The sequence below is a fragment of the Scomber scombrus genome, chromosome 4, assembly GCF_963691925.1.
Source record: "Scomber scombrus chromosome 4, fScoSco1.1, whole genome shotgun sequence".
NCBI classification, from domain to species: Eukaryota; Metazoa; Chordata; class Actinopteri; order Scombriformes; family Scombridae; genus Scomber; species Scomber scombrus.
The window spans coordinates 32,582,265-32,606,551 of record NC_084973.1 but is presented as its reverse complement, the minus strand read 5'-3'; the positions used below and the strand labels follow the sequence as shown (position 1 = coordinate 32,606,551).

Below are 24,287 nucleotides of genomic sequence, written 5' to 3'. Positions count from 1 at the left end.
AATCTGACGATGCAGGGGGGAAAAGGTGAATAATATTTAAACAATTAATTTCACTGATATTACAAACATCATGATCTTCATTGTATTAAAAAACAATAAAACAAAAATGCCATATTTCCTAACAAACCAACACAAAAGGTGAAGACTGAAACAACAACTCATGTGCCGAACTTTCACAAAGTACTTAATATATAGTTAATTTCTTATGAAAACAAATGGCATAAAAAACATTTACACACTGAAACAGAAGATCCTGAATGTTACAGATTAAACAGTTAGTAACAAAATATATACAGTCAACACTTATTTTAATGTTTAAATTTAATGACTGAAGTCAACACTGTGTCTCTTAATGAATCCAGCTAAAGGATGCAGTCTATCTCTTTACATACTGGACTGAAAACCAGAACACAACAAAAACCTGGTTGTTATTTGGCCCTAAACGCAGCTTCACACTGGCCCCTAAATGTCTCTGTAATTTACAGCTGAGACAGAGCTTCACTTCTTCACTGAGTCCAACAAACATTCAGAAATAACAGATGAATTTCAGATGATCAATTGGCTGCTCGTCTTCCTGCAGAAAAACAACACCTGCACCACACACAGGGACATCTGCCTCTAATTTGAAGTAAGTTTTTTCTGTTAACCCATCATCAGAGGGATGATAATAAGGAGGAAAAGCACACACTGATACCACCGGGGCAGCAGGGGGCAGCAGAGGGGCATCTCTCTCTGGAAAGTTAGTATTTAAGCAGAGTGACATGCTCACACATGCTCTGGATTTTCTTTTCTGATCTGTGTCTGAACATTTGTTCAATAGTACCAACATGTCAACATTGTGACTGTAGTGAAACTTTTTCAATAAAGTTCTGAAAAAAAAGAAGAAAAAAATAATCTGTGTGTGAACATCATAATCTGTTTTACCTCCACCACATATGGACCTGAAAACTGGGATTGTATCCAACATAAACAAATGGTAGTCACCAGTATCTCTTAACAATTACCAGCTCCTTATATTTTACTCTACAATCAAAGAATCACAATCCTGAGAAACAAACAGTTTGAAACAGGGATCCACCTCTACCTTTAACTCAGGCTCATTGTCAGATATCATTTCGGGCAGAGATGCCGAGAGGGATTCACCTCATAAAATGGAACAGTAAGATGACTTCTCTTCTATTTTTGCCTCTTTAGATGCTGTGATGTCATCCAAAAGTTCATGTATCAAGTTACTTATTTCTTCTTCTTGTATTCTTAGCAGGTTTTCTCTTTTCTCATTCGGCACAGTCTTCATTTGGTTTTCATGTTTTATCAGTAAGTCTTTGACTTTTTTCAGAATTTCTCTCTTTTCTGTCACACATTTCACTAGATTATTGATTTCCTTTTGGTGTTTTTTCCTCTGCTGTTTTTCATTGTTGGCTTTTAGTGCCTGTAAAAGATCATACTGCTCATCTTTGTCTTTCAGTTGTTCCTTGTGCTCTTTCTTCTGAGCTGCAATGAATTGATTGAACTCTTCAGCTTTCTTTCTGGCTTCATCTTCATATTTCTTCTTCATATTCTCCAGTTTTTTCTTATAGTTTTCCTCTAATTCTTTTCTCCCTTTCTCCTCTTCTTCTCTTCTGATTTGATGTTCTTTTCTTTTCTTTTCATATTCTTCTCTTTCCTGATCATATTCTACTTGGAGCTTTTTTATTCTTCTCTGTTCCTCCTGCCTTTTCTTTTCATCTTCTTGATACTGTTTCTCCCACATTTCTTTTTGTTTCTTCTCCCAGTCCTCTCGTTCTTTTCTCATTTCTTCTCTGTTCTCCATCAGCTTTTTATCAATGATTTCTTTTTCCTCTGATTCTGATTTTATCTTTTTCTCCAAAGCTGCAAGTTTCTGTTCCCACTCCTTTCGTTGCTTTTCTTCCTGTTCTCTCCTCTTGTTGTCTTCTTCTTCTCTCTCTTCCTGTTCTTTCCTTCTCTGTTCTTTATCTTTATTTATGTTTTCCTCCTTTTCTTGAAGTTGTTTCTCTCTCAGTTCTCTCTCCTGTTCAATCTCTGCTCTCTGTTTTTTCATTGCTTCCATTTCTTCTTCATGTTTTCTTTCAAACTCCTCTCTCTCTCTCTTCATCTCTTCATTCTCCTTCAGGATCTTCTCCACTTCCTTCTTTATTGCTGCCTCGGCCTCTTGCAGCATCTCATTGGTGAAGCAGCTGCCACCATTTTTCTTCACCATGGAGTCAATCTTGTTTATCAGCTCACTGACTTGTGTGTGGTTTTGTTCATCAAAGTTATTGAACACATGGTATCTTCCTCCACAGTCATCAATCAGCTTCTTAAAGGAATCATCACATTCCGTCTCAATGTATTCTTCAATGGACAGCTTGTCACGCTGTAGTTTGTCTCCTCCTGTTAAAAGAATGATGGTGAACTTTTCAGAATTTTTCCCAAAACCTTCCTTGATGCGTTTTAATGTCTCCTTCTCTTCTGGTGTGAATCTGCCAATCTGTAACACCAACAGGAAGACATGTGGTCCTGGAGCCAGAAGACTGATGCATTTCACCATCTCCTCATTAACCTGTTCATGGGACAAAGTTGTGTCAAACAGACCAGGAGTGTCGACCACAACGACACAACGACCGTCCACTTCACTCTGTACTTTCTGACATTGTTTGGTGACTGATGTTTGACTTGATTTGGCTTTAAACTCTTCTCTTCCCAGAATGGTGTTTCCTGAAGAGCTCTTTCCACAGCCGGTCTTCCCTATCAGAACAATCCTGACACACTCTGAGCTCTGTTTCTCATCATCACCTGTAACATCAAAACAACTGCAGTTACTTTCAATGTTTACAATTGCTACTGTACAGTGCTGTAGACCCAAGACTCTAATACAGGACATGACTTAGGATACAGAAAAAATGCTTTACATTACTTACAAGTGACCATGTTCTTCTTTTTCAGCCTCTCAAGTTCAGTTTGTTGTTGTATGACTTTATCCTTCTGGGCATGAGCAAAGGTCTCTGTTGTATAGCGACATGGTTTGTTCTCAGATTGTCTCATCTTGTCCACAGTATCCAACACCTCAGAGATCTGCTGCTTGTTCTTGATGTTGAGAACAACATATCTTCCTCCACAGCTCTGACGGAGCTCCTGGATGTCTCTGTCCTTTCTTATAAAGTCAACAACAGCTGGAGCTGTAGGATCTGACTCCACAGGGAACAGAATCATGGTGAAGCCATTGACTCGAGAGCTGAATGTGTTCTGGATGGTCTTTAACTCCCCCTTGTCATCATCAGTGAGGGGACCCACAGGTAGGACCAGGATGAAGGCATGGACACCCTCAGGATCACAGAGGGAGATACACCTAAATGATTCCTCCATCACTGCCTCCTGAGGTTTTCCATACAAGGCAGGCAGCTCCACCAGAGAAACCCAACGTCCACACACCTCTCCCTGATGTTTAACACACTCTGATGAGCTGGAGACTGAATGAAGCTCTGTCTGACCTAAAATGGCCTTGGCTGCTGAAGTCTTCCCTGCTCCTCTCCTCCCACACAGAACCAGGTTTAAATACTTTGGTTTTCTGGTCTCTTCAGTGAAGGTGAAGAAGGTTTCTCTGTTTTCATGAACAATTATCTCAATCTTCTCCATCAACTGTTTGTGGTCGTTGTCAAACATGTTGCAGTATCTTCCTCCACAGTCTTCAAGGAGCTGATTCACAGTGAAACGTGTTTTTTTCTCCTTGTGTGTGATGATGACCATGGAGTGTTTAAAAGCATCTCCACCAAACAAACTCAGGATGAATTTCAGTCTTTCTTTGTCATATAAACTGAACTCAGAAGGTTTCACTAACAGCAGCAGAACATTTGGTCCGGGGAGGCACAGATTCATTAATCTCTTCACTTCTTCTCTCACTGTCTGCTCAGACTGACTGAAGATATCTGAAGTTTTTACTACAGTCAATGGTTTTCCTCTCCACTCTCCACAGGCGGCCACACAGGAGGGATTTTTTTGGCAATGAAATTCTTCTTTCCCAGTAATGAAGTTACCAAGTTTTGTCTTTTTGTTTTCATTTTTCCCCACCAGCACAATCCTCAGTGCAGAGACTGAAAAACAACAAGGAGAAAAATCAAATGACCACAGTTCAGAGTTGGTGTCAAACGTCTACCTAAATTCAGCAGATATTTATACATGATGAAAAAACAGCTTTACAGACAAATCCAAGTTACAGCTGGAAGTAAACAAGTCACCATCACTGTGGTGGTAAAACTCACAAATATCACTGTAATGTATTTCTTTGTCATCAATTTAAGATGAGTGTATAAATGTATACTGTATGTTCATATGTGCATACTGGTGCTTGCATATGCAAGAGTGTATGTGTATGAATACATATATGATTATAATGCAACTTACAGTTGTTCTATACAATATAGAGTTCCCTACTTGTTATTTGTTTAAATGGATTTAAGCATGCAGTACAGCAGGTAACTTTATTAACACTGGATCGATCAGGATCTGACGATAATAAATATTCTGTGTTCTGCTGTACATCTAAAGATCAGCTGTTACACACAGACTCAGGTTTTTACATGGGATTGTTTATAATAAAGCAGAATTTATAAATGAACCCTGAGCTCCATCAGAGCTGTCAGGATATTTTTTATTTTTAAGTAACCACAGTCTGACTGAAGAATTCACCCTTGATATCATTAAATATCAATTTAATATCATTCAAGCATTGAGAGACAGCGAGAGAGAGAGAGAGGTCCTGTTAATACATTCATATTTATTGAAATGTGCTGATTATTTTAAATATTGAGACCCAATAATTACGACTGACAGCGAGAAGACGCTTGGTAAAATTAGTAAAATGTAATATGTAATATGTAAAGCTGGTGATAGTGTGGGCAGTCTGTTCTTCTGTCCATTAAAAACATGAAGCTTTACTTTGCATTCAGACAAACATGTGGCAGCTGCAACTGTTGCATTTCATCTGTGTAAGACCAAAGGGAATAATCATATATTAAAATGCTACACAGTAGAGCTAGCAGTAATCAGCAAAGAGTTGCACAGATCAGTTCATCAGATCATTTTCTCCCTCAGATGACCGGTTCATCATCTCAGAGTCAGATCAGACCATGCTAACAGCTGAGATGACTGGTTCACCAGTTTTTTCCCAGGTCCGAAAACGTTTTACAACAGATTTACAAACAGGCGTTATTTTGATAAACTGACAGCATATTTGGAATCTACGTAGTTGCTTTCTCGCCTGAAAAAATATTAAATCTTGATCAAGTGACTTATAAACAGTCCCACTGTGAGAATTGTGGCTGCTTTTAGTTTGGCTGGTCTCCGCTCTGACCTGCTACAGTCTCACATCCGAAGAGGAAGTCAATAAACTTCTGCACCACGGAAATTGGAAAAATAAAAAATAAATTAAATAATCGGCCCTTGTGTTTTGTTAATTTTCTTTTTTTGATCAGAGCAAAAAATCAGAAGCCTGAAAAACAAAGCGTAATTTGCTTTTTTGTATCACATTCATAAACAAATAATGAAATGTCTTTTTTGAATATCAAATGAACGAATGATACACGGACCCACCCACTCACCAAGTATTTAGTTTCTTAAATGACTTATTTAACCACTTTATTCTCACATACAAAGAAACAACTAACCTAAATGTGACATTTATTTTGATAATGGTCATAATGTTTTTATGTGATGAAAGCAGCAGGACAAGCATCATATTATTAAGGACCTCAGGCAAACATGATTTCTAACCACACTTTATGCAGTAATCAGTCAGGTGTCAGTAAGTGTGACAGTAAGCTAGTATTGAACTCTCTCTTAAGTTCTGAAAACTGAGTAAAAAATCATGAATGTCTTCAAGGAGAGACTGTGTGAAAGTGTACACTGATCCATTCATCATATGGAGACTTAAAAGACACAAAAGACAGAGTTGTTGGAGATCAGGGAGGCAGAGTGATGCAGCGTGGAGGCTACAGGCTGTACTGACAGGTTGAATATTGAATCTTTGTATCTATAAATGGCGGATGAAAAAATAAAAGCAGCAGAAAAGGGAAGACGTTTTACTGGCTGCAGTAAATACAAAGCCAACAAACAGACGGAGAGTGCATTTTAGGAGCATCCCCAGCTGGAGGACAAAGCTCAACTGTTACACTAACAAGGAGAATTTAAGATTTAATCAGATGGTTATAGATCAAATAAACTATTATCTCCCACCTTTCAACAGTAGATCAAATTTCAAATAACATGTTACAAACATAACACAGTATTAGGGCTGAATGTAATTTACTTACACTGGTTGTCTGTACATTCAGGTGGTGATAGAGTGTGTGATGTCTGAGGCCTGACCACTGTGAAAAGACAAAAACATCAATTACAGAGCACCAGCTTCATCTTATAGATGTCTAATACACATGATAATAATTAGTTAAAAGTAAACGTTTACTCACAGTTGATGATGTTTTTTGCTGGATCCCAGAGATATTTCGACCCTGTAAAAAAATGAATGGAAACCAAAATAACTCTTAACCTGAATCACAGATCATTTGTATTCATCACAGTATAAAATGTTCCTCAACCTACCAACAGCTCTAATAGTTTTAAAGCTGATCATGTGTGCTTCCTCTTGTTTCAGGTTTCCATGTTCACGCGGTAAATCAGGTGTTGTGTCTTTAAATACTTCACAGCTCACATGACCTCCATTGTTTTCATTCACAATTAGGTCCATGATCTCTAACAGCTCTGGACGTTTAAGGTTCTTCTGACAAAATAACTTGGATCTACATTTTCTGATCATGTCTCCTAACTGTGGATGTTCCTCATATTTCTCCATGAAACCTGAACTCTTCTCTCTTTGTGTTGATATCATAATCACTGAACGATCAAATGATCGATCACTGAAGAGTTCAAGGACTGATTGTAGTCTCTTCTTGTGTTGCTCAGTGAAGTCTTCAGGCTGTAGAACCAGCAGGAACACATGAGGTCCAGGATCAGAGAGTCTCACACAGGTTTCTACATGTTCTGTCAGTTTGTGTTGAGTGATGTTTGGATGCAGCAGATCTGGTGTGTTGATGAGAACTATTCTTTTCTCCTGAATCCGTCCTCTGACTGTCAGACAGCAGTCTGGTTCTTCCTCAGTGTTGAACACAGTCTCTCCCAGTATGAAGTTCCCCACTGAACTCCTCTCAGACCAGCTGTCCCCCAGCAGAACAACCCTCAGCTCAGACACTGAAAACAAAAGTGATTTAAATGTTATTATTTTAGAAATGTCTTATAACTGTGGTATTTACATTCTTAAAACATTTTGCACCCTCCACCTATAAAACACTTAATTACATTTTAATAAACACTGACAGACTCACTCAGAGGAGGGATAAGTCCAAAGCTGCTTCTGCGATCCCTGGATGTTACATCATCTGTGACTGTAAGAAAACAGAAATATACAAATTCATTCTTTATTTTATTCACATCCATTCTCTAATGGATCTGCTGGGGACACTAACAATATCATCATTCAGGTATGCAGTTATTACTACTGCCCTCTGATTGTGAAGATCTTTTCATCCAGGTTATATATATTTTTGCGGAATGACATCTCTATGGCAACCTATCTCACATCAGATTACATAATCTATCAGCAATGTTGGGGAACGTTACTTACTTTAAAAGTAACTAATTACATTACATAGTTACTTCCATTAAAAAGTAACTAGTTACATTACAGCATTAGCTTCTGAGAAAAGTAACTGGTTAGAGTACTTTTGCATTACCGAAAATGAAAACCTTTGTAATTCCTTGCGCATATTGTTTTAGAATAGAATAAAATAGAATAGATCTTTATTGTCATTGTCACAAGTACAACGAGTGTTAATTTTAAAGTGCTCACCAGTCAGTGCATCATTCATAAATAAAAAAATAAATAGAAAATAGAAAGAAATTAAAATGAAAGAAAAGATAATCAATAAATACTATACATAAAAACAGCCCAAGTATACCCACATACGGTTACATCCTGTCATTGCACAGCCCTATTTCACAGTCAGTTGTAAACAGTATTAATTAATAATTAATTAGCAGCATTGAGAGTAGTAATAGCTGTAGGATAAAAACTGTATTTGAATCTGTTTGTCCTTGTTTTGACTGATCTGAATCATCTGCCTGATGGCAACAGTTTAAAAAAAGAGAGTGTCCAGGGTGAAAAGAGTCCTTTATAATGTTCAGCGCTTTTTTGATGCAACGGGAACTGTGTAGTTCTTCCAGTGTCGGGAGAGGGCAGCCGGTGATCTTTTGGGCCGTGTTGATGACCCTCTGGAGCGCTTTCCTCTGAGCCACTGTGCAGCTGGTGAACCATACACAGATGCAGTATGTTAGGATGCTCTCGATGGAGGCTCGGTAGAAGGACACCAGCAGTTTCTGTGTGATGTTGTTCTTCCTGAGTATTCTCAGGAAGTAAAGTCTCTGCTGGTCCTTTTTCAGCAGCTCAGAGGTGTTCGTGCTCCAGGTCAGGCCCTCCCCAATGTGGACTCCCAGGAAGCGGAAGTCTGCCTCTCCACACAGTCCCAGCTGATGATTAGTGGTGGAGTGTCCGTTTTCTTTCTCCTATAGTCTATTATGAGCTCCTTGGTCTTTGCAGTGATAATGAGCAGGTTGTTGCCCCTGCACCATGATGTCAGGCGCTCCACCTCGTCCCTGTAGGCAGACTCATCCCCCCCAGAGATGAGACCCACCACTGTGGTGTCATCAGCGAACTTCACAATGGTGTTGCTATGGTGGACGTGGGCACAGTCATGTGTGTAGAGGGAGTAGAGGTGGGGGCTCAGTACGCAGCCCTGGGGGGAGCCAGTACTGAGGCTCAGGGCTGTGGATGTATGATAGCCCACTCTGACCCTCTGTCTGCGGCCCGAGAGGAAGCTATGTATCCACATGCATATGGAATGTGGAAGCCCCAGGTCCCCCAGTTTCACCACCAGTTTGTGTGGGAGGATGGTGTTGAACGCAGAACTGTAATCCACGAAGAGCATCCGCACAGAGCTCCCCTGCTGCTCCAGGTGTGACAGTGCAGCATGGAGTACTGTGACCACAGCGTCCTCTGTGGATCGGTTCGCTCTGTAGGCAAACTGGTGGGGGTCAAGCCTTCGAGGCAGGATTGCTGTGATGTGACTCCGGACCAGTTTTTCAAAGCACTTCATCACCACTGGTGTGAGTGCTACTGGCCGGTAGTCGTTCAGGCTGGAAATGTGGGTTTTTTTGGGCAGGGGGACTATGGTGGAGGACTAGGCAGGGTTTAGTCCAGACCTCCTTTAAATATAATTACTGTACCATCATAACACAGCCAAGTCTGGCCCATAATCTGTAAATCTTTACACTAAAAGCAGGAATAACAGACACAATATCCCATCTACAGCTCTTTATTGTATTAAAGTGTAAAGTTATAAACTACATACAGGCTTTTAAACACATTACTGCAACAGGGCTACAGGCTCTTGTTACCCGGGCAAAACTTACATGTTACTGTAATGTTCTTGCTCTTATGTCCTCCCATAAAACCAAAATAATGTGAATATTTCACTCAATGAATGCTGTCCCATCTTATTCGCCGAGCTGCCGTACACACGCGCAGTGATATAACTGGAGCACGTAACAGGTACCTGATATTATGTGATGATATTGTGATGATGCCGATGGTCAACAGAAAACCCCCAATCAAGTGATACATAAACACAGGCAAATATACATTTTAGCTTCTACAAAACCTAATCTTTGATTTATGCGGAAATATTGGATCATTTGAACATTTATTGAAATGAAAGCATGTGAGAAGTTTAGAGGGAAAAATCAGTATTTGGTGGAGCTGTTAACAACTCATAGACATCTGAAATGTGAGCCGACTACACACTGCTTTTTGGTTTCATCTTTAACAATGTGTTGTATTTATAAAGCTTGTTATATTATCCATTGTGTCAAATCTGCATCTGAAAAGTAACTAAAGCTGTCAAATAAATGTAGTGGAGTAGAAAGTACAATATTTCCCTCTGAAGTGTAATGAAGTGGAAGCAGAAAGTATCATAAAATATTCAAACAAGATATTTTGTTAAATAGAGCAACATTGTTCCTCAAAATTGTTCTTAAACACAGTACTTGAATGTATTTAGTTATTTTCCACCACTGCGACTCATAAAATCTGACTGAACTCACCAGCTTCTGTCAACATCATGTGCTCTGCTGAAAACATCAGACTGGTTGATCTGGAGGAGAGAAGAAGAAATAAACAGAGTGCAGCTGCAGTAATGAGCTCATTAAAAAGTGTTAAGGTGACACAAACAGTGGATACTTACTGGTGTCAGTGTTTCTGCTCTGTGTCCTCTTTGAGGAGTCCTGCTGAAGACAAAGAGTCTCTGTCACCAACTTTCCTGAAACACCATCAGATAAAAACATCAAGAGACAGTTTGGGAAAGCTTTGCTCACACTGATTAAACCTCTGATTAAAAACTGTCATGTTTCATAGTTTGAATAATTTCATTTGTTCGCTCTTTAAAATCTAAAAACTGCAGCTGAGAGATAGAAATGTTTTTATCTTATACAGACAAATGTTCAATAAATTAAAAAACAAAATATATTATATGTATTGATTTATTTATGGATGCAAAAAAAAAAAAGGTGCAAAAAACGGTTTATCATTCAGGAGGACATTTTGTCTGGACCTCACTACTTCAAAGGTCAAAGATTAGAACAATGACAGAATACACACAGGATGGAATATTTCTGGTCTTACTAACAGCATTGACTTTGTCTCTAATACTCTCCCATATGTGGGTTTTTCTGGTAATATTAGTTTTTGTTATAACTCAATATATTAGTTAACCTCTTCCACTAGAACCTGATCACATTTCATTTTGTGCTTGCAGCTTTCTGCTCGTCCAAACTCTCCATTAAGACACAAAACCCTCATTTAAATACTGCTGTCTGCACCTGTTGCACCTGTTTTCAATTACGCAGTTATTCTTAGTAGATCACCTGCAGAACGCACGCAAACTAAATGCTCCTGATATCTGACAAGTACATTCAGTGCTGGTGCAGCAGACTGGGCATCATCTTTTTGTTTTTGCTCAGCCTCCTTATGACTTTCAGGGTGTGTTGTTTTTAAATGTTAGAAGAGGTTTCTCATATTACCGCTGTGTGGTACATTTTTCTCACAGTAGCCCTATCTACAAATGAACTATCTGCCATTCTCAGTCAGTCACATGTTTGCTGTGGAAGTGGAAGTGCAAGTGCAGCAATCTGTGTGCCCATGCTGCTGCGGTTTTAGCTCTCACTTCTCCACAGTCATGAGACACAGGGTGCTTTGACCAAAATTAGGAAATATACAAAAGTCTTGTATATCTTTGTGATGCAGCCACACCTTTTTATGTGTAACATTACTATCCATTTTTTAAGAATCAATACCAAATTGTGTGTGTGTGTGTGTGTGTGTGTGTGTGTGTGTGTGTGTGTGTGTGTGTGTGTGTGTGTTTGTGTGTGTGTGTGTGTGTGTGTGTGTGTGTGTGTGTGTGTGTGTGTGTGTGTGTGTGTGTGTCTCAAACCTTCCCTAAAATCAGAGGAGATTTTAGACCCCCAGCACCCCTAAAAATAAATGAATTATTATTGTGGTTTTTTTTTACACTTTACACTTTGCATTGCATGTCAAATTCTCATTAGGAGCTGAGCCCCACTAAAGGTCTGATCCTAGTATTGCCCCTGCCTAAAATTAAGGGTTTCATACAAAGGTTTTACTCTAGATAGACTTCCCTCTTAGCTTCAGTTCAGTTTTTTTACTTCTTGATTCTGAAATATAAAATGGAGGACATTAATCAAACGATCCTTTGACTTTATAAAAGTGAACTTTTTTTTCTTGCCCATCTGTCCGTCAGTTTAAAATGAGTGAAGAGAATAGTGTGCAGCTCAGTTATAAAGTTACTGTGATTATTTCTGACTACAGTTAATAATGTGAACAGACTAACCTGACGATGGTCAGTTTTCTTTCGGTGAAATTCTTGCAGCCATCAGTGGAGAACAACATCGAAAGGGAACATTTGTTAGAGGAAGAAAGACTTCCCATAGCTCAGCGCATACTCAGTCTCCTCCCTAAAAATAAAAAAAATAAACATCCAAAAGATTTTATACATTTGAAGGACTTTTTTATTGATGAGCAAATATTTCTGATAGGGAAGAAAGAAACGTGTCCATTATTTTACTTTTTTTTTTTTTTTTAAATGAAGAACCTAACCAACCTGAACTTTAACATAAATGTGTCGTATTGTATTTCAATGTAAGTTTTGGTGATACATGCTGATGATGATGCATGCTTTTTTAAAAGCAATAGATAAATAAATTTCTCATAAAAGGTAGCTCCTCTGGTTTAGCCTCCATTAGTTTATAATTCAACACAGACATGATCTCATTAAAGTCAATAAGAGATAAGATGTAATGTTTCTTCCAACACAGAACCAGGCAGGTGAAGCTGATAAAAGCAGATAAACAATATGTGATATTAAACTGAAGTTGTTCTGACCACAAACCATCTTAAAAAATATCAAAACAGCACAATTATAGAAACGACAAAACCATGAAGAGAAATATGGTCACAATCAAAACATAATATATGTTCTGTGAAGCTTTCAGCCTAATCGATTAATGTTACAGCTCCACCTGCTGGACATGGAGAGACTATCATACAACATCTCACTGTGCACAGTGGAAAAGGTCATTTTAGAGCAATGGAGGAAGAAGTACTCAGATCCTTTACTACAGTAAAAGTATCAACACAGTAATTTAAAAATACTACACGACAAGAAAATATCCTGCCATAAAATCCTACTACAGTAAAAGTATTATGAGCGATGTAATATGCAGTATTATAGTGATGTAGTATGCAGTATTACAGTAAAAGTACTGCAGTATTATGAGTGATGTAGTATGCAGTATTACAGTAAAAGTACTGCAGTATTATGAGCGATGTAGTATGCAGTATTACAGTAAAAGTACTGCAGTATTATAGTGATGTAGTATGCAGTATTACAGTAAAAGTACTGCAGTATTATGAGTGATGTAGTATGCAGTATTACAGTAAAAGTACTGCAGTATTATGAGCGATGTAGTATGCAGTATTACAGTAAAAGTACTGCAGTATTATGAGCGATGTAGTATGCAGTATTACAGTAAAAGTACTGCAGTATTATAAGTGATGTAGTATGCAGTATTACAGTAAAAGTACTGCAGTATTATGAGCGATGTAGTATGCAGTATTACAGTAAAAGTACTGCAGTATTATGAGCGATGTAGTATGCATTATTACAGTAAAAGTACTGCAGTATTATAGTGATGTAGTATGCAGTATTACAGTAAAAGTACTGCAGTATTATAAGTGATGTAGTATGCAGTATTACAGTTAAAGTACTGCAGTATTATGAGCGATGTAGTATGCAGTATTACAGTAAAAGTACTGCAGTATTATAAGTGATGTAGTATGCAGTATTACAGTAAAAGTACTGCAGTATTATGAGCGATGTAGTATGCAGTATTACAGTAAAAGTACTGCAGTATTATAGTGATGTAGTATGCAGTATTACAGTAAAAGTACTGCAGTATTATGAGTGATGTAGTATGCAGTATTACAGTAAAAGTACTGCAGTATTATGAGCGATGTAGTATGCAGTATTACAGTAAAAGTACTGCAGTATTATGAGCGATGTAGTATGCATTATTACAGTAAAAGTACTGCAGTATTATGAGCGATGTAGTATGCAGTATTACAGTAAAAGTACTGCAGTATTATGAGCGATGTAGTATGCAGTATTACAGTAAAAGTACTGCAGTATTATAAGTGATGTAGTATGCAGTATTACAGTAAAAGTACTGCAGTATTATGAGCGATGTAGTATGCAGTATTACAGTAAAAGTACTGCAGTATTATAGTGATGTAGTATGCAGTATTACAGTAAAAGTACTGCAGTATTATAGTGATGTAGTATGCAGTATTACAGTAAAAGTACTGCAGTATTATGAGCGATGTAGTATGCAGTATTACAGTAAAAGTACTGCAGTATTATGAGCGATGTAGTATGCAGTATTACAGTAAAAGTACTGCAGTATTATGAGCGATGTAGTATGCAGTATTACAGTAAAAGTACTGCAGTATTATGAGCGATGTAGTATGCAGTATTACAGTAAAAGTACTGCAGTATTATGAGCGATGTAGTATGCAGTATTACAGTAAAAGTACTGCAGTATTATGAGTGATGTAGTATGCAGTATTACAGTAAAAGTACTGCAGTATTATGAGCGATGTAGTATGCAGTATTACAGTAAAAGTACTGCAGTATTATAGTGATGTAGTATGCAGTATTACAGTAAAAGTACTGCAGTATTATGAGTGATGTAGCATGCAGTATTACAGTAAAAGTACTGCAGTATTATAGTGATGTAGTATGCAGTATTACAGTAAAAGTACTGCAGTATTATGAGTGATGTAGTATGCAGTATTACAGTAAAAGTACTGCAGTATTATAGTGATGTAGTATGCAGTATTACAGTAAAAGTACTGCAGTATTATGAGCGATGTAGTATGCAGTATTACAGTAAAAGTACTGCAGTATTATAGTGATGTAGTATGCAGTATTACAGTAAAAGTACTGCAGTATTATGAGTGATGTAGTATGCAGTATTACAGTAAAAGTACTGCAGTATTATGAGCGATGTAGTATGCAGTATTACAGTAAAAGTACTGCAGTATTATGAGTGATGTAGCATGCAGTATTACAGTAAAAGTACTGCAGTATTATAAGTGATGTAGTATGCAGTATTACAGTAAAAGTACTGCAGTATTATGAGCGATGTAGTATGCAGTATTACAGTAAAAGTACTGCAGTATTATAGTGATGTAGTATGCAGTATTACAGTAAAAGTACTGCAGTATTATAGTGATGTAGTATGCAGTATTACAATAAAAGTACTGCAGTATTATGAGCGATGTAGTATGCAGTATTACAGTAAAAGTACTGCAGTATTATGAGCGATGTAGTATGCAGTATTACAGTAAAAGTACTGCAGTATTATGAGCGATGTAGTATGCAGTATTACAGTAAAAGTACTGCAGTATTATAGTGATGTAGTATGCAGTATTACAGTAAAAGTACTGCAGTATTATGAGTGATGTAGTATGCAGTATTACAGTAAAAGTACTGCAGTATTATGAGTGATGTAGTATGCAGTATTACAGTAAAAGTACTGCAGTATTATGAGTGATGTAGCATGCAGTATTACAGTAAAAGTACTGCAGTATTATAAGTGATGTAGTATGCAGTATTACAGTAAAAGTACTGCAGTATTATGAGCGATGTAGTATGCAGTATTACAGTAAAAGTACTGCAGTATTATAGTGATGTAGTATGCAGTATTACAGTAAAAGTACTGCAGTATTATAGTGATGTAGTATGCAGTATTACAGTAAAAGTACTGCAGTATTATGAGCGATGTAGTATGCAGTATTACAGTAAAAGTACTGCAGTATTATAGTGATGTAGTATGCAGTATTACAGTAAAAGTACTGCAGTATTATGAGTGATGTAGTATGCAGTATTACAGTAAAAGTACTGCAGTATTATGAGTGATGTAGTATGCAGTATTACAGTAAAAGTACTGCAGTATTATGAGTGATGTAGTATGCAGTATTACAGTAAAAGTACTGCAGTATTATGAGTGATGTAGTATGCAGTATTACAGTAAAAGTACTGCAGTATTATGAGCGATGTAGTATGTAGTATTACAGTAAAAGTACTGCAGTATTATGAGTGATGTAGTATGCAGTATTACAGTAAAAGTACTGCAGTATTATAGTGATGTAGTATGCAGTATTACAGTAAAAGTACTGCAGTATTATGAGCGATGTAGTATGCAGTATTACAGTAAAAGTACTGCAGTATTATAGTGATGTAATATGCAGTATTACAGTAAAAGTACTGCAGTATTATGAGTGATGTAGTATGCAGTATTACAGTAAAAGTACTGCAGTATTATGAGTGATGTACTATGCAGTATTACAGTAAAAGTACTGCAGTATTATAGTGATGTAGTATGCAGTATTACAGTAAAAGTACTGCAGTATTATAGTGATGTAGTATGCAGTATTACAGTAATTGGTGAGATGATTAATGGGAGAGGAAAGAAGAAAAAACTAAGTTCTGATACACAAATGTGTTTTCAGAAAAGTTACTAAAGCTGTCAAATAAATGTAGTGGAGTAGAAAGTACAATATTTCCCTCTGAAGTGACATAAAATACTCACGTAAAGTACAAGTACCTCAAAAATTATATTTACTATATACTTGGTTTCTTGTTTTAGAAGCACTTAAATCTCCACCATGAAACACCTGCACACACTCGGCCAATCACAGTGCAGAGTCGTCATAATGTCTGTCTTCATGGGAATGAAATAGTTTTTTTCTATCTGACATTTGTGATTCTGATCACTTTTGGTTTGAAATTTAATTCAAAAGACAATGTAAACTTCTGCTCAGCTTCATCCTGCCTGAACAGAAGTCAGCTGAGTTCTATTTTCATTTCTAACCCTAAGAACACATAAACCCCTTTATCATGTTTCATCTGTCCTTTAAACTTACATTCGCTTTTTTTTTTCTAGTTATGGAAATAAATACCTGTGTGACTAAAAACATTCAACATCTGCTGACAGTTTAAAAGGTTTCTGATTTCAAAGTGATTGTAGTGGCACTCCGTTCTCACTAATCTTTGTTGAAACACTTGTTGAAGTCAGTCCACCAACACTGTTTTGTTACGCGAACGATGAGACATGACAACTTTCCTTTGGCTTTATAATGTTTACTTGAAAACTTTGAATGTAAATTACAATGTCTGATGCACGGTCAAAAGACTGCGTTGCTTCCACCGTTAAATGACTCCAAACTGAAAACTGTTACATCCGGTACAACTGCACAGTGACATCACAGCAAAGAATTTAAAGACACAGAACATTTTTATCATGTACACATTACTAAATTATACATTTTAAATTAAGATATTTTAAGTCTTGTATGAATTATAATGAAACTATCATTACCAATTTTTAACAGTTTTTTAACAAAATGATTACCATTAAATTATTAACTTATTGGCCCTTACAGTGATGATTGATAGTATTTTCCAAATCTTTGTGAAGTTAATTTATTAAACAGAAAACTCATTTTATAATGCATGGGAAAATGAGGCTGCTAACCTAACAAACTGTTTTAATCATTCATTGAAATAGTTGCAGCATCTATCCTAAATATGATCAGCCTGATGTGATAATTTGCCAACATCTAAAAAACAGTTATTCTATTTCTTTTGATAAAACCTTTTAAGAGACTTTTTTTTAGAAAGCCAGAAACCTAAAGACTTAGGAGACAACATCATTGATACTTTTGTTATATCAACTATTTGCATTCTTAAATGTTTAAAATAATAATGTCCATAAACATTAAACTTATCAGAAACCTTCATATAACTATTTAGTCCTATAAAATGAGCAGCAGCAGCGTACTGTACATATTTGCACACTTTGTACATTTCATCAGAACTATTGATTTCAACATGTACATTCACCTATTTATCAGAACTTCCTGTTGAAAAGTGAAAATTGATTATGTTTTAATTTTGTTTTTCACTTAATTGCACTGACTGTAGAAAAGTCTCTTTCCGTGTGCTATTTAACAAAACAATGAATCACCATGGCAACCAACTCCAGCCCAGACTATAGTCAGGCTGTGGAAGATGTGCAGATAATGTTTAATGTTAAAGAGACAGTTTGGTTGCTATTGTGACACCTAAAAATATATCGTAATTGTTAGGTTGGCATTGCTATTTTATGTATGTATGTGTTTGTTTGTTTGTTTGTTTGTTTGTTTGTTTGTTTGTGGCGTAGATGACAAAAGTAAGTGGACTTTTCGACTGGTTATAATGATTTTAAAGAGACAGTTTGGTTGCTATTGGGACACCTACCTATATACAGGTTGGAATTGCTATTTTATGTGTTTATGTGTTTGTTTGTTTATTTGTTAGTTTTTTGTGTGAAAAAGGCCAAATTTACATGTGTTTTTATTACTGGTTCAAGCATAATTTTGTTGCGTGTACTTCTTCTGTTCCGCTCATTCGGGTTAATTCACCATGTTGATGTGGTAAAGAAGTTACATTTAATATTTTTCATAATGTAATTGACCAAACGTGTTTATATAATGTATGTGTTACTGTTTGTATTTAGTAACAGGGTTCATATATGCAGTAAAACAGAAAATGCTGAATTAAATAAGCTTAAAATACTGATATAGTTAATGGTAAACTATATCTTAGAAGCTGGTTACAACAGCAGTAAAACAATGTGTTAGATTTTACAGTGATATTTGGTTACTAAACTATTACTGGTAGATGTGACATTTTTATTTTAGTAGTAACCAGTTACAGTTCATCATTGTCGTATTGAGAATGGAGGAAGTGTGGAATTAAAGAGAAGATTATTGTGAAAAGAAACTGGTGGTTAGGTTTAAAGAGAGAAGAAGTCTGTTTTAATAAAGACACAACTAACCTCTCCTGTCTCTGCTTCTCCTTTATAAAACATAAGTCATGATGGTAACTATGAATCTATGAGACCGAATGATGATCATCAGCATCTCGTCGCTCAGAATGGGCTGAGGTGTTCCAGGCAAGAGGAGGAAGTGTGTTCACCTGGATGCTTTTATAGGCGGCGAGCTAAGCCTCCTGAGGTCAGTCACATGACTTTATTGTTATATGGTCTCTAGGAAAGGGAGAAGATGTCATCAATCAAAGTAAAGACTGTGGTAACAATCTGAATGAGGTCAAAATAGACCAGGACACATCATCTGCTCACAGGTAACTCATGTCTGAGGCCTGCAACACTATATTTATGTCTCTCATGGTCTGTTGTCACTTGATGGTTATTAATGCTCATATTAGCTATGAGAGCCTTAAGATGAGAGATTACTTAAATTTTCTACACTTTTACCTTTTGCTAACTACTTTCTTTATTCTTTATGATTATCTCCGTATTACTAATTTAAGCCTGTATTTCTAATTTAGCCATGTCAGTAATTAGTATTAATATCCTGTTTTAGACCACACATCCACACATGCAACCTTGCATTGTGGTTGTGGCCTCACTGATACTGGGTTTTTGGGGCTGATACTGATATTAGGGAATAAAATAAATTCTGATATCAACACATCGGCTGATAATCTCATATCTACAGTATATGTATATAAAAGGGACACTTTTAGCAATGTGGCTGATCATACTGACTGACCGATATATTGGTCTGGCTCTAATTGTGGCAGACAAATGGAAAAGTCTGTAAAGTATTGTGTCTATCTAGCTGATGCCCAAACCACCCAGTAAAGTTCTGTAAACACAAAGCCAGTCTCTGTGTACTGACTGACCCTCCGTGTTGGTGAACAACACAAAACCAGCTAAAGCCTTCAGTACACTGACACCTGCACATGCATGTACCAGTAATTCTGACTGATGAGGACGCAGCCAATGTTCATTTCCTCTCTTCCTTTACCAGTTTGTAAACCACCAAACACCTCATTGCAGCTTTGAAATATAATTTTCCTCTAATTTAACAAACAGACTTTGAATGAACATATGCATCAAACATTGCAGAATCATCAAGTCTAATCATCAAAGTGTTTTAATTGACCTATAAATCAGTTTAATGTATCAATTAGTAATATTTTCTTTAAAAGCCTGTTTATGTCTGTTATCGACAAACAGAAGATCTGCTCCACCTGATCACCAGGCTGACACTGTCCACCCTCACCTGAGGATTATCAACATGTTGACTGCACAGTGTCCATCTAATATTCAGATAGGTACAAACATCCAAAGAGATTATAAAGATCTCTAGCAGAGAAAAGCATTAACAATATTAAACTTAAAAAAAAATGTTAAAGAACTCAGAAAAAACCTCTATGATGCTACAAAAAATAAAAACACGCTGAACTACAATACTGAAGTTTCTATGAAATACTTTGTTTAACTCCTAGGGGGGAAACTGAGTAAAACATGTTGGACCGACAACAGGTAATCAATCAATCAATCTTTATTTATGTAGTAACAAATCATCTTAAGGCACTTTACATATAGAGCCGGTCTAGACTATAACTTAGTTTTAAGAGACCCAACATTCCCACATTAGCAATCACTTGGCGACATTGACAAGGAAAAGCGTTAAACAGCTCACGGCATAACAACAGAAGGGAGCACAGCATCATAATTAACAGTGTACATATCAATGTGCATGTACTAGTATATGTTAATGGTTTCATACTATATGACATCAATATATCCTGAACACCAACATTATCATAATCCTCAGTATAACCACCATCCTATTCATCATCAGATCATCATCAACTCGAAGAGTCCCAGGTACACAGGACTTCCACTATTATTCATACACAACATTATATTCTTTTACTGTTTCAGATGTGTTAAAATGTTAAAAATGTGAAGTGAACTGAGCCAACACTCTCTAAGGCCAGTTCAGATTGATGATATGTACACTTCATGTTCCTCCTCACATCTTAACAGAGACAAAGATTGTTTTTGAATAAACAAGCAAATATTTAAATCCTTCCTCTACTGATTCCTTTACTTCTATGTTCTGTAGCTAAGATATTTACACACTTTTAAACTGATCAGAGATCCTCACAAGAAAACTTATACAGCAACTCTTGTGGCTACAATGTGGGCACCACTCTCTGTTGAAAGAAATTATTTTATACTAAAGTTTGTCAGTAGGAGTAAAAAGTAAAGCAGTTTAAATTCACTTTTACTTGCAACCAGTGGCGTAGCTGGGCTGTATTCCACATGGGTTTTGAGGCAAAGGGGCCCGCCGCACACACAAATAGAGGACAGAAAAAAAGCCAAAAAAGTGCATCAAGAATGAACCATCAGAGTGATTAGAATTGCAATAGCCGCCTTCTTTTATTGCCAACCATTCCCCAGACCCTATACAAACAGGCAAATTAAATTAATAAATAAATGACACACATGACCAACATAACATAAATAACACTTTCCCAACGCAATCCCAATACAAATAAATACACAAAATAAAATTACAAAAAATAACTAAAGGTGCCATTACACTACCAGGCATAGACATCTTCTCACTAAGAATAACTTTGATAAACATTGGTAAACATAAAAGTGCAGCTGCATGAGAGCAAAAAGGGCTATTGAAAAAATACAAAATAAATGATCCCCAAAGAAATCTAAAACAAAAGCAACCAGACTTGGTTATTTGTCTAGGAAGACGTTTCACCTCTCATCCAAGAGGCTCCGCTTCATCAGTTCATGTACGCATCTGACCAGGCTGGGACTGGTCCAGTCTTCCTAGACAAATAACCAAGTCCAGTTGCTTTTGATTTAAATTTCTTTGGGGATAACGATGACCTGGACAAATGAGAATATTCACAGGCACAAAATAAATGAGTTTGCAACTTTGCATTACTGCCACTACTGAGCTAGAACTGTGTTTTTCTGTTCTTCATTCTGGCAAATGTCTCAACAACATTGTTAAAGTTAGCCTTCTCAGAAATCTCTCTCTCAATGAAAAGTAATGCCAGGTTTGAGAGACGAGACTCACTCATTGTTGAGCGCAGGTATGACTTAATTAGTTTAAGGCGACTTAAAATGCGCTTTGCCTGTGCACTGCTTATTGGAACAGTGAGATAGATCCGATATAATTTTTCGAGGTTAGGATCGAGGGGCCGCTCGTATCCCCCCTGCAACATAATGCAGTGACCCAGTCTGACGTTACACTCTGTGCTACCTGCCGCTACGAGGGAAGGCAGCCGCGGTCAACCACGTCCCGAACTTCCCTATGACCAGCCGCCCTGATTTAAACCAAAAAAATAAAAATAAAAAATCCTCGGCAGTATGGTGATGCCGCAGGATTTCACCACAAGAGGTCCCATGGGTTTACAAAACCCACCAACCCTACATCATCTACGCCCATGCTTGCAACTAACTTACATTTGCCTTTTAGAAGTTTAATAACTATGGGTTCAGATGCTCTCCATTGTTCTCGTTCACAATTTGACCGAACCGTGTTAACAGCTCTTCAAGCTCAAGGTTTTTCCTCCACAGAAACCTGTCTCTACACATTCTGATCAGGTCATTCAAAGGTGGGTGTTGCCTGTATTCTTCCATGAAGCCTGGCTTCTCCTCTCTGGGTGTAGATATCAGAATCAGTGAATGATCAAATGATCGACCACCAAACTTCTCAAGCACTCTGCGTATCTTCTGTTTGTGTTCCTCAGTGAAGTCTTCAGGCTGTAGAACCAGCAGGAACACATGAGGTCCAGGACCAGAGAGACTCACACAGGTTTCTACATGTTTTCTCAGATTGTCTGCAGAGATGTTTGGATGCAGCAGATCTGGGGTGTTGATGAGAACTATTTCTTTCTCCTTCAACAGTCCTCTGACTCTCTGACAGCAGTCTGGTTCTTCCTCAGGGTTGAACTCAATCTTTTCCAGTATGAAGTTCCCCACTGAACTCCTCTCAGACCAGCTGTTCCCCAGCAGAACAACCCTCAGCTCAGACACTGAGAAGAAAACAAAGAATTAGAAAATAAACTCACATCCACACTGATTGATTAAAAGCGGATTTTGTGTTTTTACTAGTTTGCACAATGAGAAAGGATGTCACAGCTTCTTTAAAGTAAGTTTATAAGAATCTATCAGCAGTTGTCATCTTGAAATATAAAAAATGTGTTTGTACCTAACAGATACAAAATACTATAATTTAAGATGTTCATATACACAAGAACAATTCTGTCTCTGTCCAGTTTTACTCACTGTAAGGTGGCAGGAACTCAAAGCTGCTTCTGAGGTGCTCTGGCACACCTGAAACTGTAAGACAGATGGATGATTCTTTTTAATTAAGGCTTCAAAAACATTTCCTGGCTCCAGGCCGCTGCTTTAAAACCACATAACAGACTCGTAGACTGTTACCAAGCAAAGTCTGCCTGAAGTCTCAGAAAATCTTTTTCTGATATTTTTAGCATAAATTCATGTATTGCAATTTCTTGTGCATATTAATTTTACTGAGGTTTGCTGTTAAAATTATATCTATAATATTTATTACTGCAGTGATGACTAATAGCAGGATCACTTGGCATTTCCACTGTGCTAGGTATGATGTCATTTAATAACATAAATAATGATGGTTTAAGTAAAACTACTAAAATGTATACCTGGTGTGACATACTCTCATTTGAGTATAGCAACATCTGTTAATAAAGGTATAATCTTACTGTTTGCACCAAAACAACAGTCAACTCTCCCTGTCGCTACCACTTTAACCCAAAACTATAACTGGTTAGGACATCCTCTGTCCACATTCTTACACACTCTCTTACTCTCTCGTAGCTCTTTATGCTTCTTAACTCTCATCTACACGTCAACCAACAACAGTCTTTTCTCATGAAATGAACTAAAGAACTAGAGATGGAGGACTGAAACAGCAAAGACTAGCTGACACTCTCCAGTCTGTGGTGTGTAGGTCTCTGTATCCGTCTGGAAAAATGAACCAGGCCGACTGACACTGAAGCAGTTGATCACAGTGACATTTGAGGGAGTTTTGCGTCTGTACACATATGTGCACTGTGCTAATACTACAGCCTATTATATTATATTATATTATATTATATTATATTATATTATATTATATTATATTATATTATATTATATTTGTTTGACAAACACCTGCACATGGATAAAAAGCTCCATTCCTGAACCATTGAACCATTACTGCTGGCAGAATGCGTTTATGTTATATATTGATTATTTGTATCTGAAGGTATTGATATTCTGATTGTGAATTCATTATTTAATAACCCATAATATGATCAAGGTGTTTTTTGAACTGGAAATTGCTTTTTAGGCTTTAATTTAAGTGTTTTAGGGAAAAGTATGTATCTCATATCAAACCTGACAATCAGGAATTTTCAGCATCATGGAAATTATGATAAATTATTTCTAACATAAATGTTGTTTAAAATGTGTTTCTTACTGACAGACAGAATCTCCCTTACATTCATATTATCCATAATACAAGTTAATGAGGGAAATAACAGATCATGAAAACAAAATCTTGCTACTGAAGAAAGTTGTTTATGTTTCTTTTGTTTGTCAGAGAGACAATTAACAGATTTTTTACTAGATGA

General features: G+C 36.9%; 2 protein-coding genes across 3 annotated transcripts in view; one reads left to right on the top strand and one right to left on the bottom strand.

Moving 5' to 3' along the window:
- The window catches only part of LOC133979436 (uncharacterized), a 1,726,912-nt gene that overhangs the window by 1,498,815 nt on the left and 203,810 nt on the right, over positions 1-24,287 (top strand). The window lies entirely within an intron of this gene.
- LOC133978583 (GTPase IMAP family member 8-like) lies at positions 1,099-22,966 on the bottom strand. Of its 2 annotated transcripts, XM_062416851.1 has the most exons (7): positions 10,207-10,333; positions 7,374-7,433; positions 6,595-7,239; positions 6,462-6,503; positions 6,306-6,362; positions 2,919-4,088; positions 1,099-2,793 (listed from the first exon to the last, which is right to left on the bottom strand). In XM_062416851.1, exons 1-7 carry the CDS (start codon positions 10,241-10,243, stop codon positions 1,145-1,147), a joined length of 3,660 nt encoding a protein of 1,219 aa, XP_062272835.1. In that variant the 5' UTR covers positions 10,244-10,333; the 3' UTR covers positions 1,099-1,144. The 2 variants fall into 2 exon arrangements, with proteins under 2 accessions (XP_062272835.1, XP_062272836.1); XM_062416852.1 differs by lacking the exons at positions 7,374-7,433; positions 10,207-10,333 and adding an exon at positions 22,918-22,966.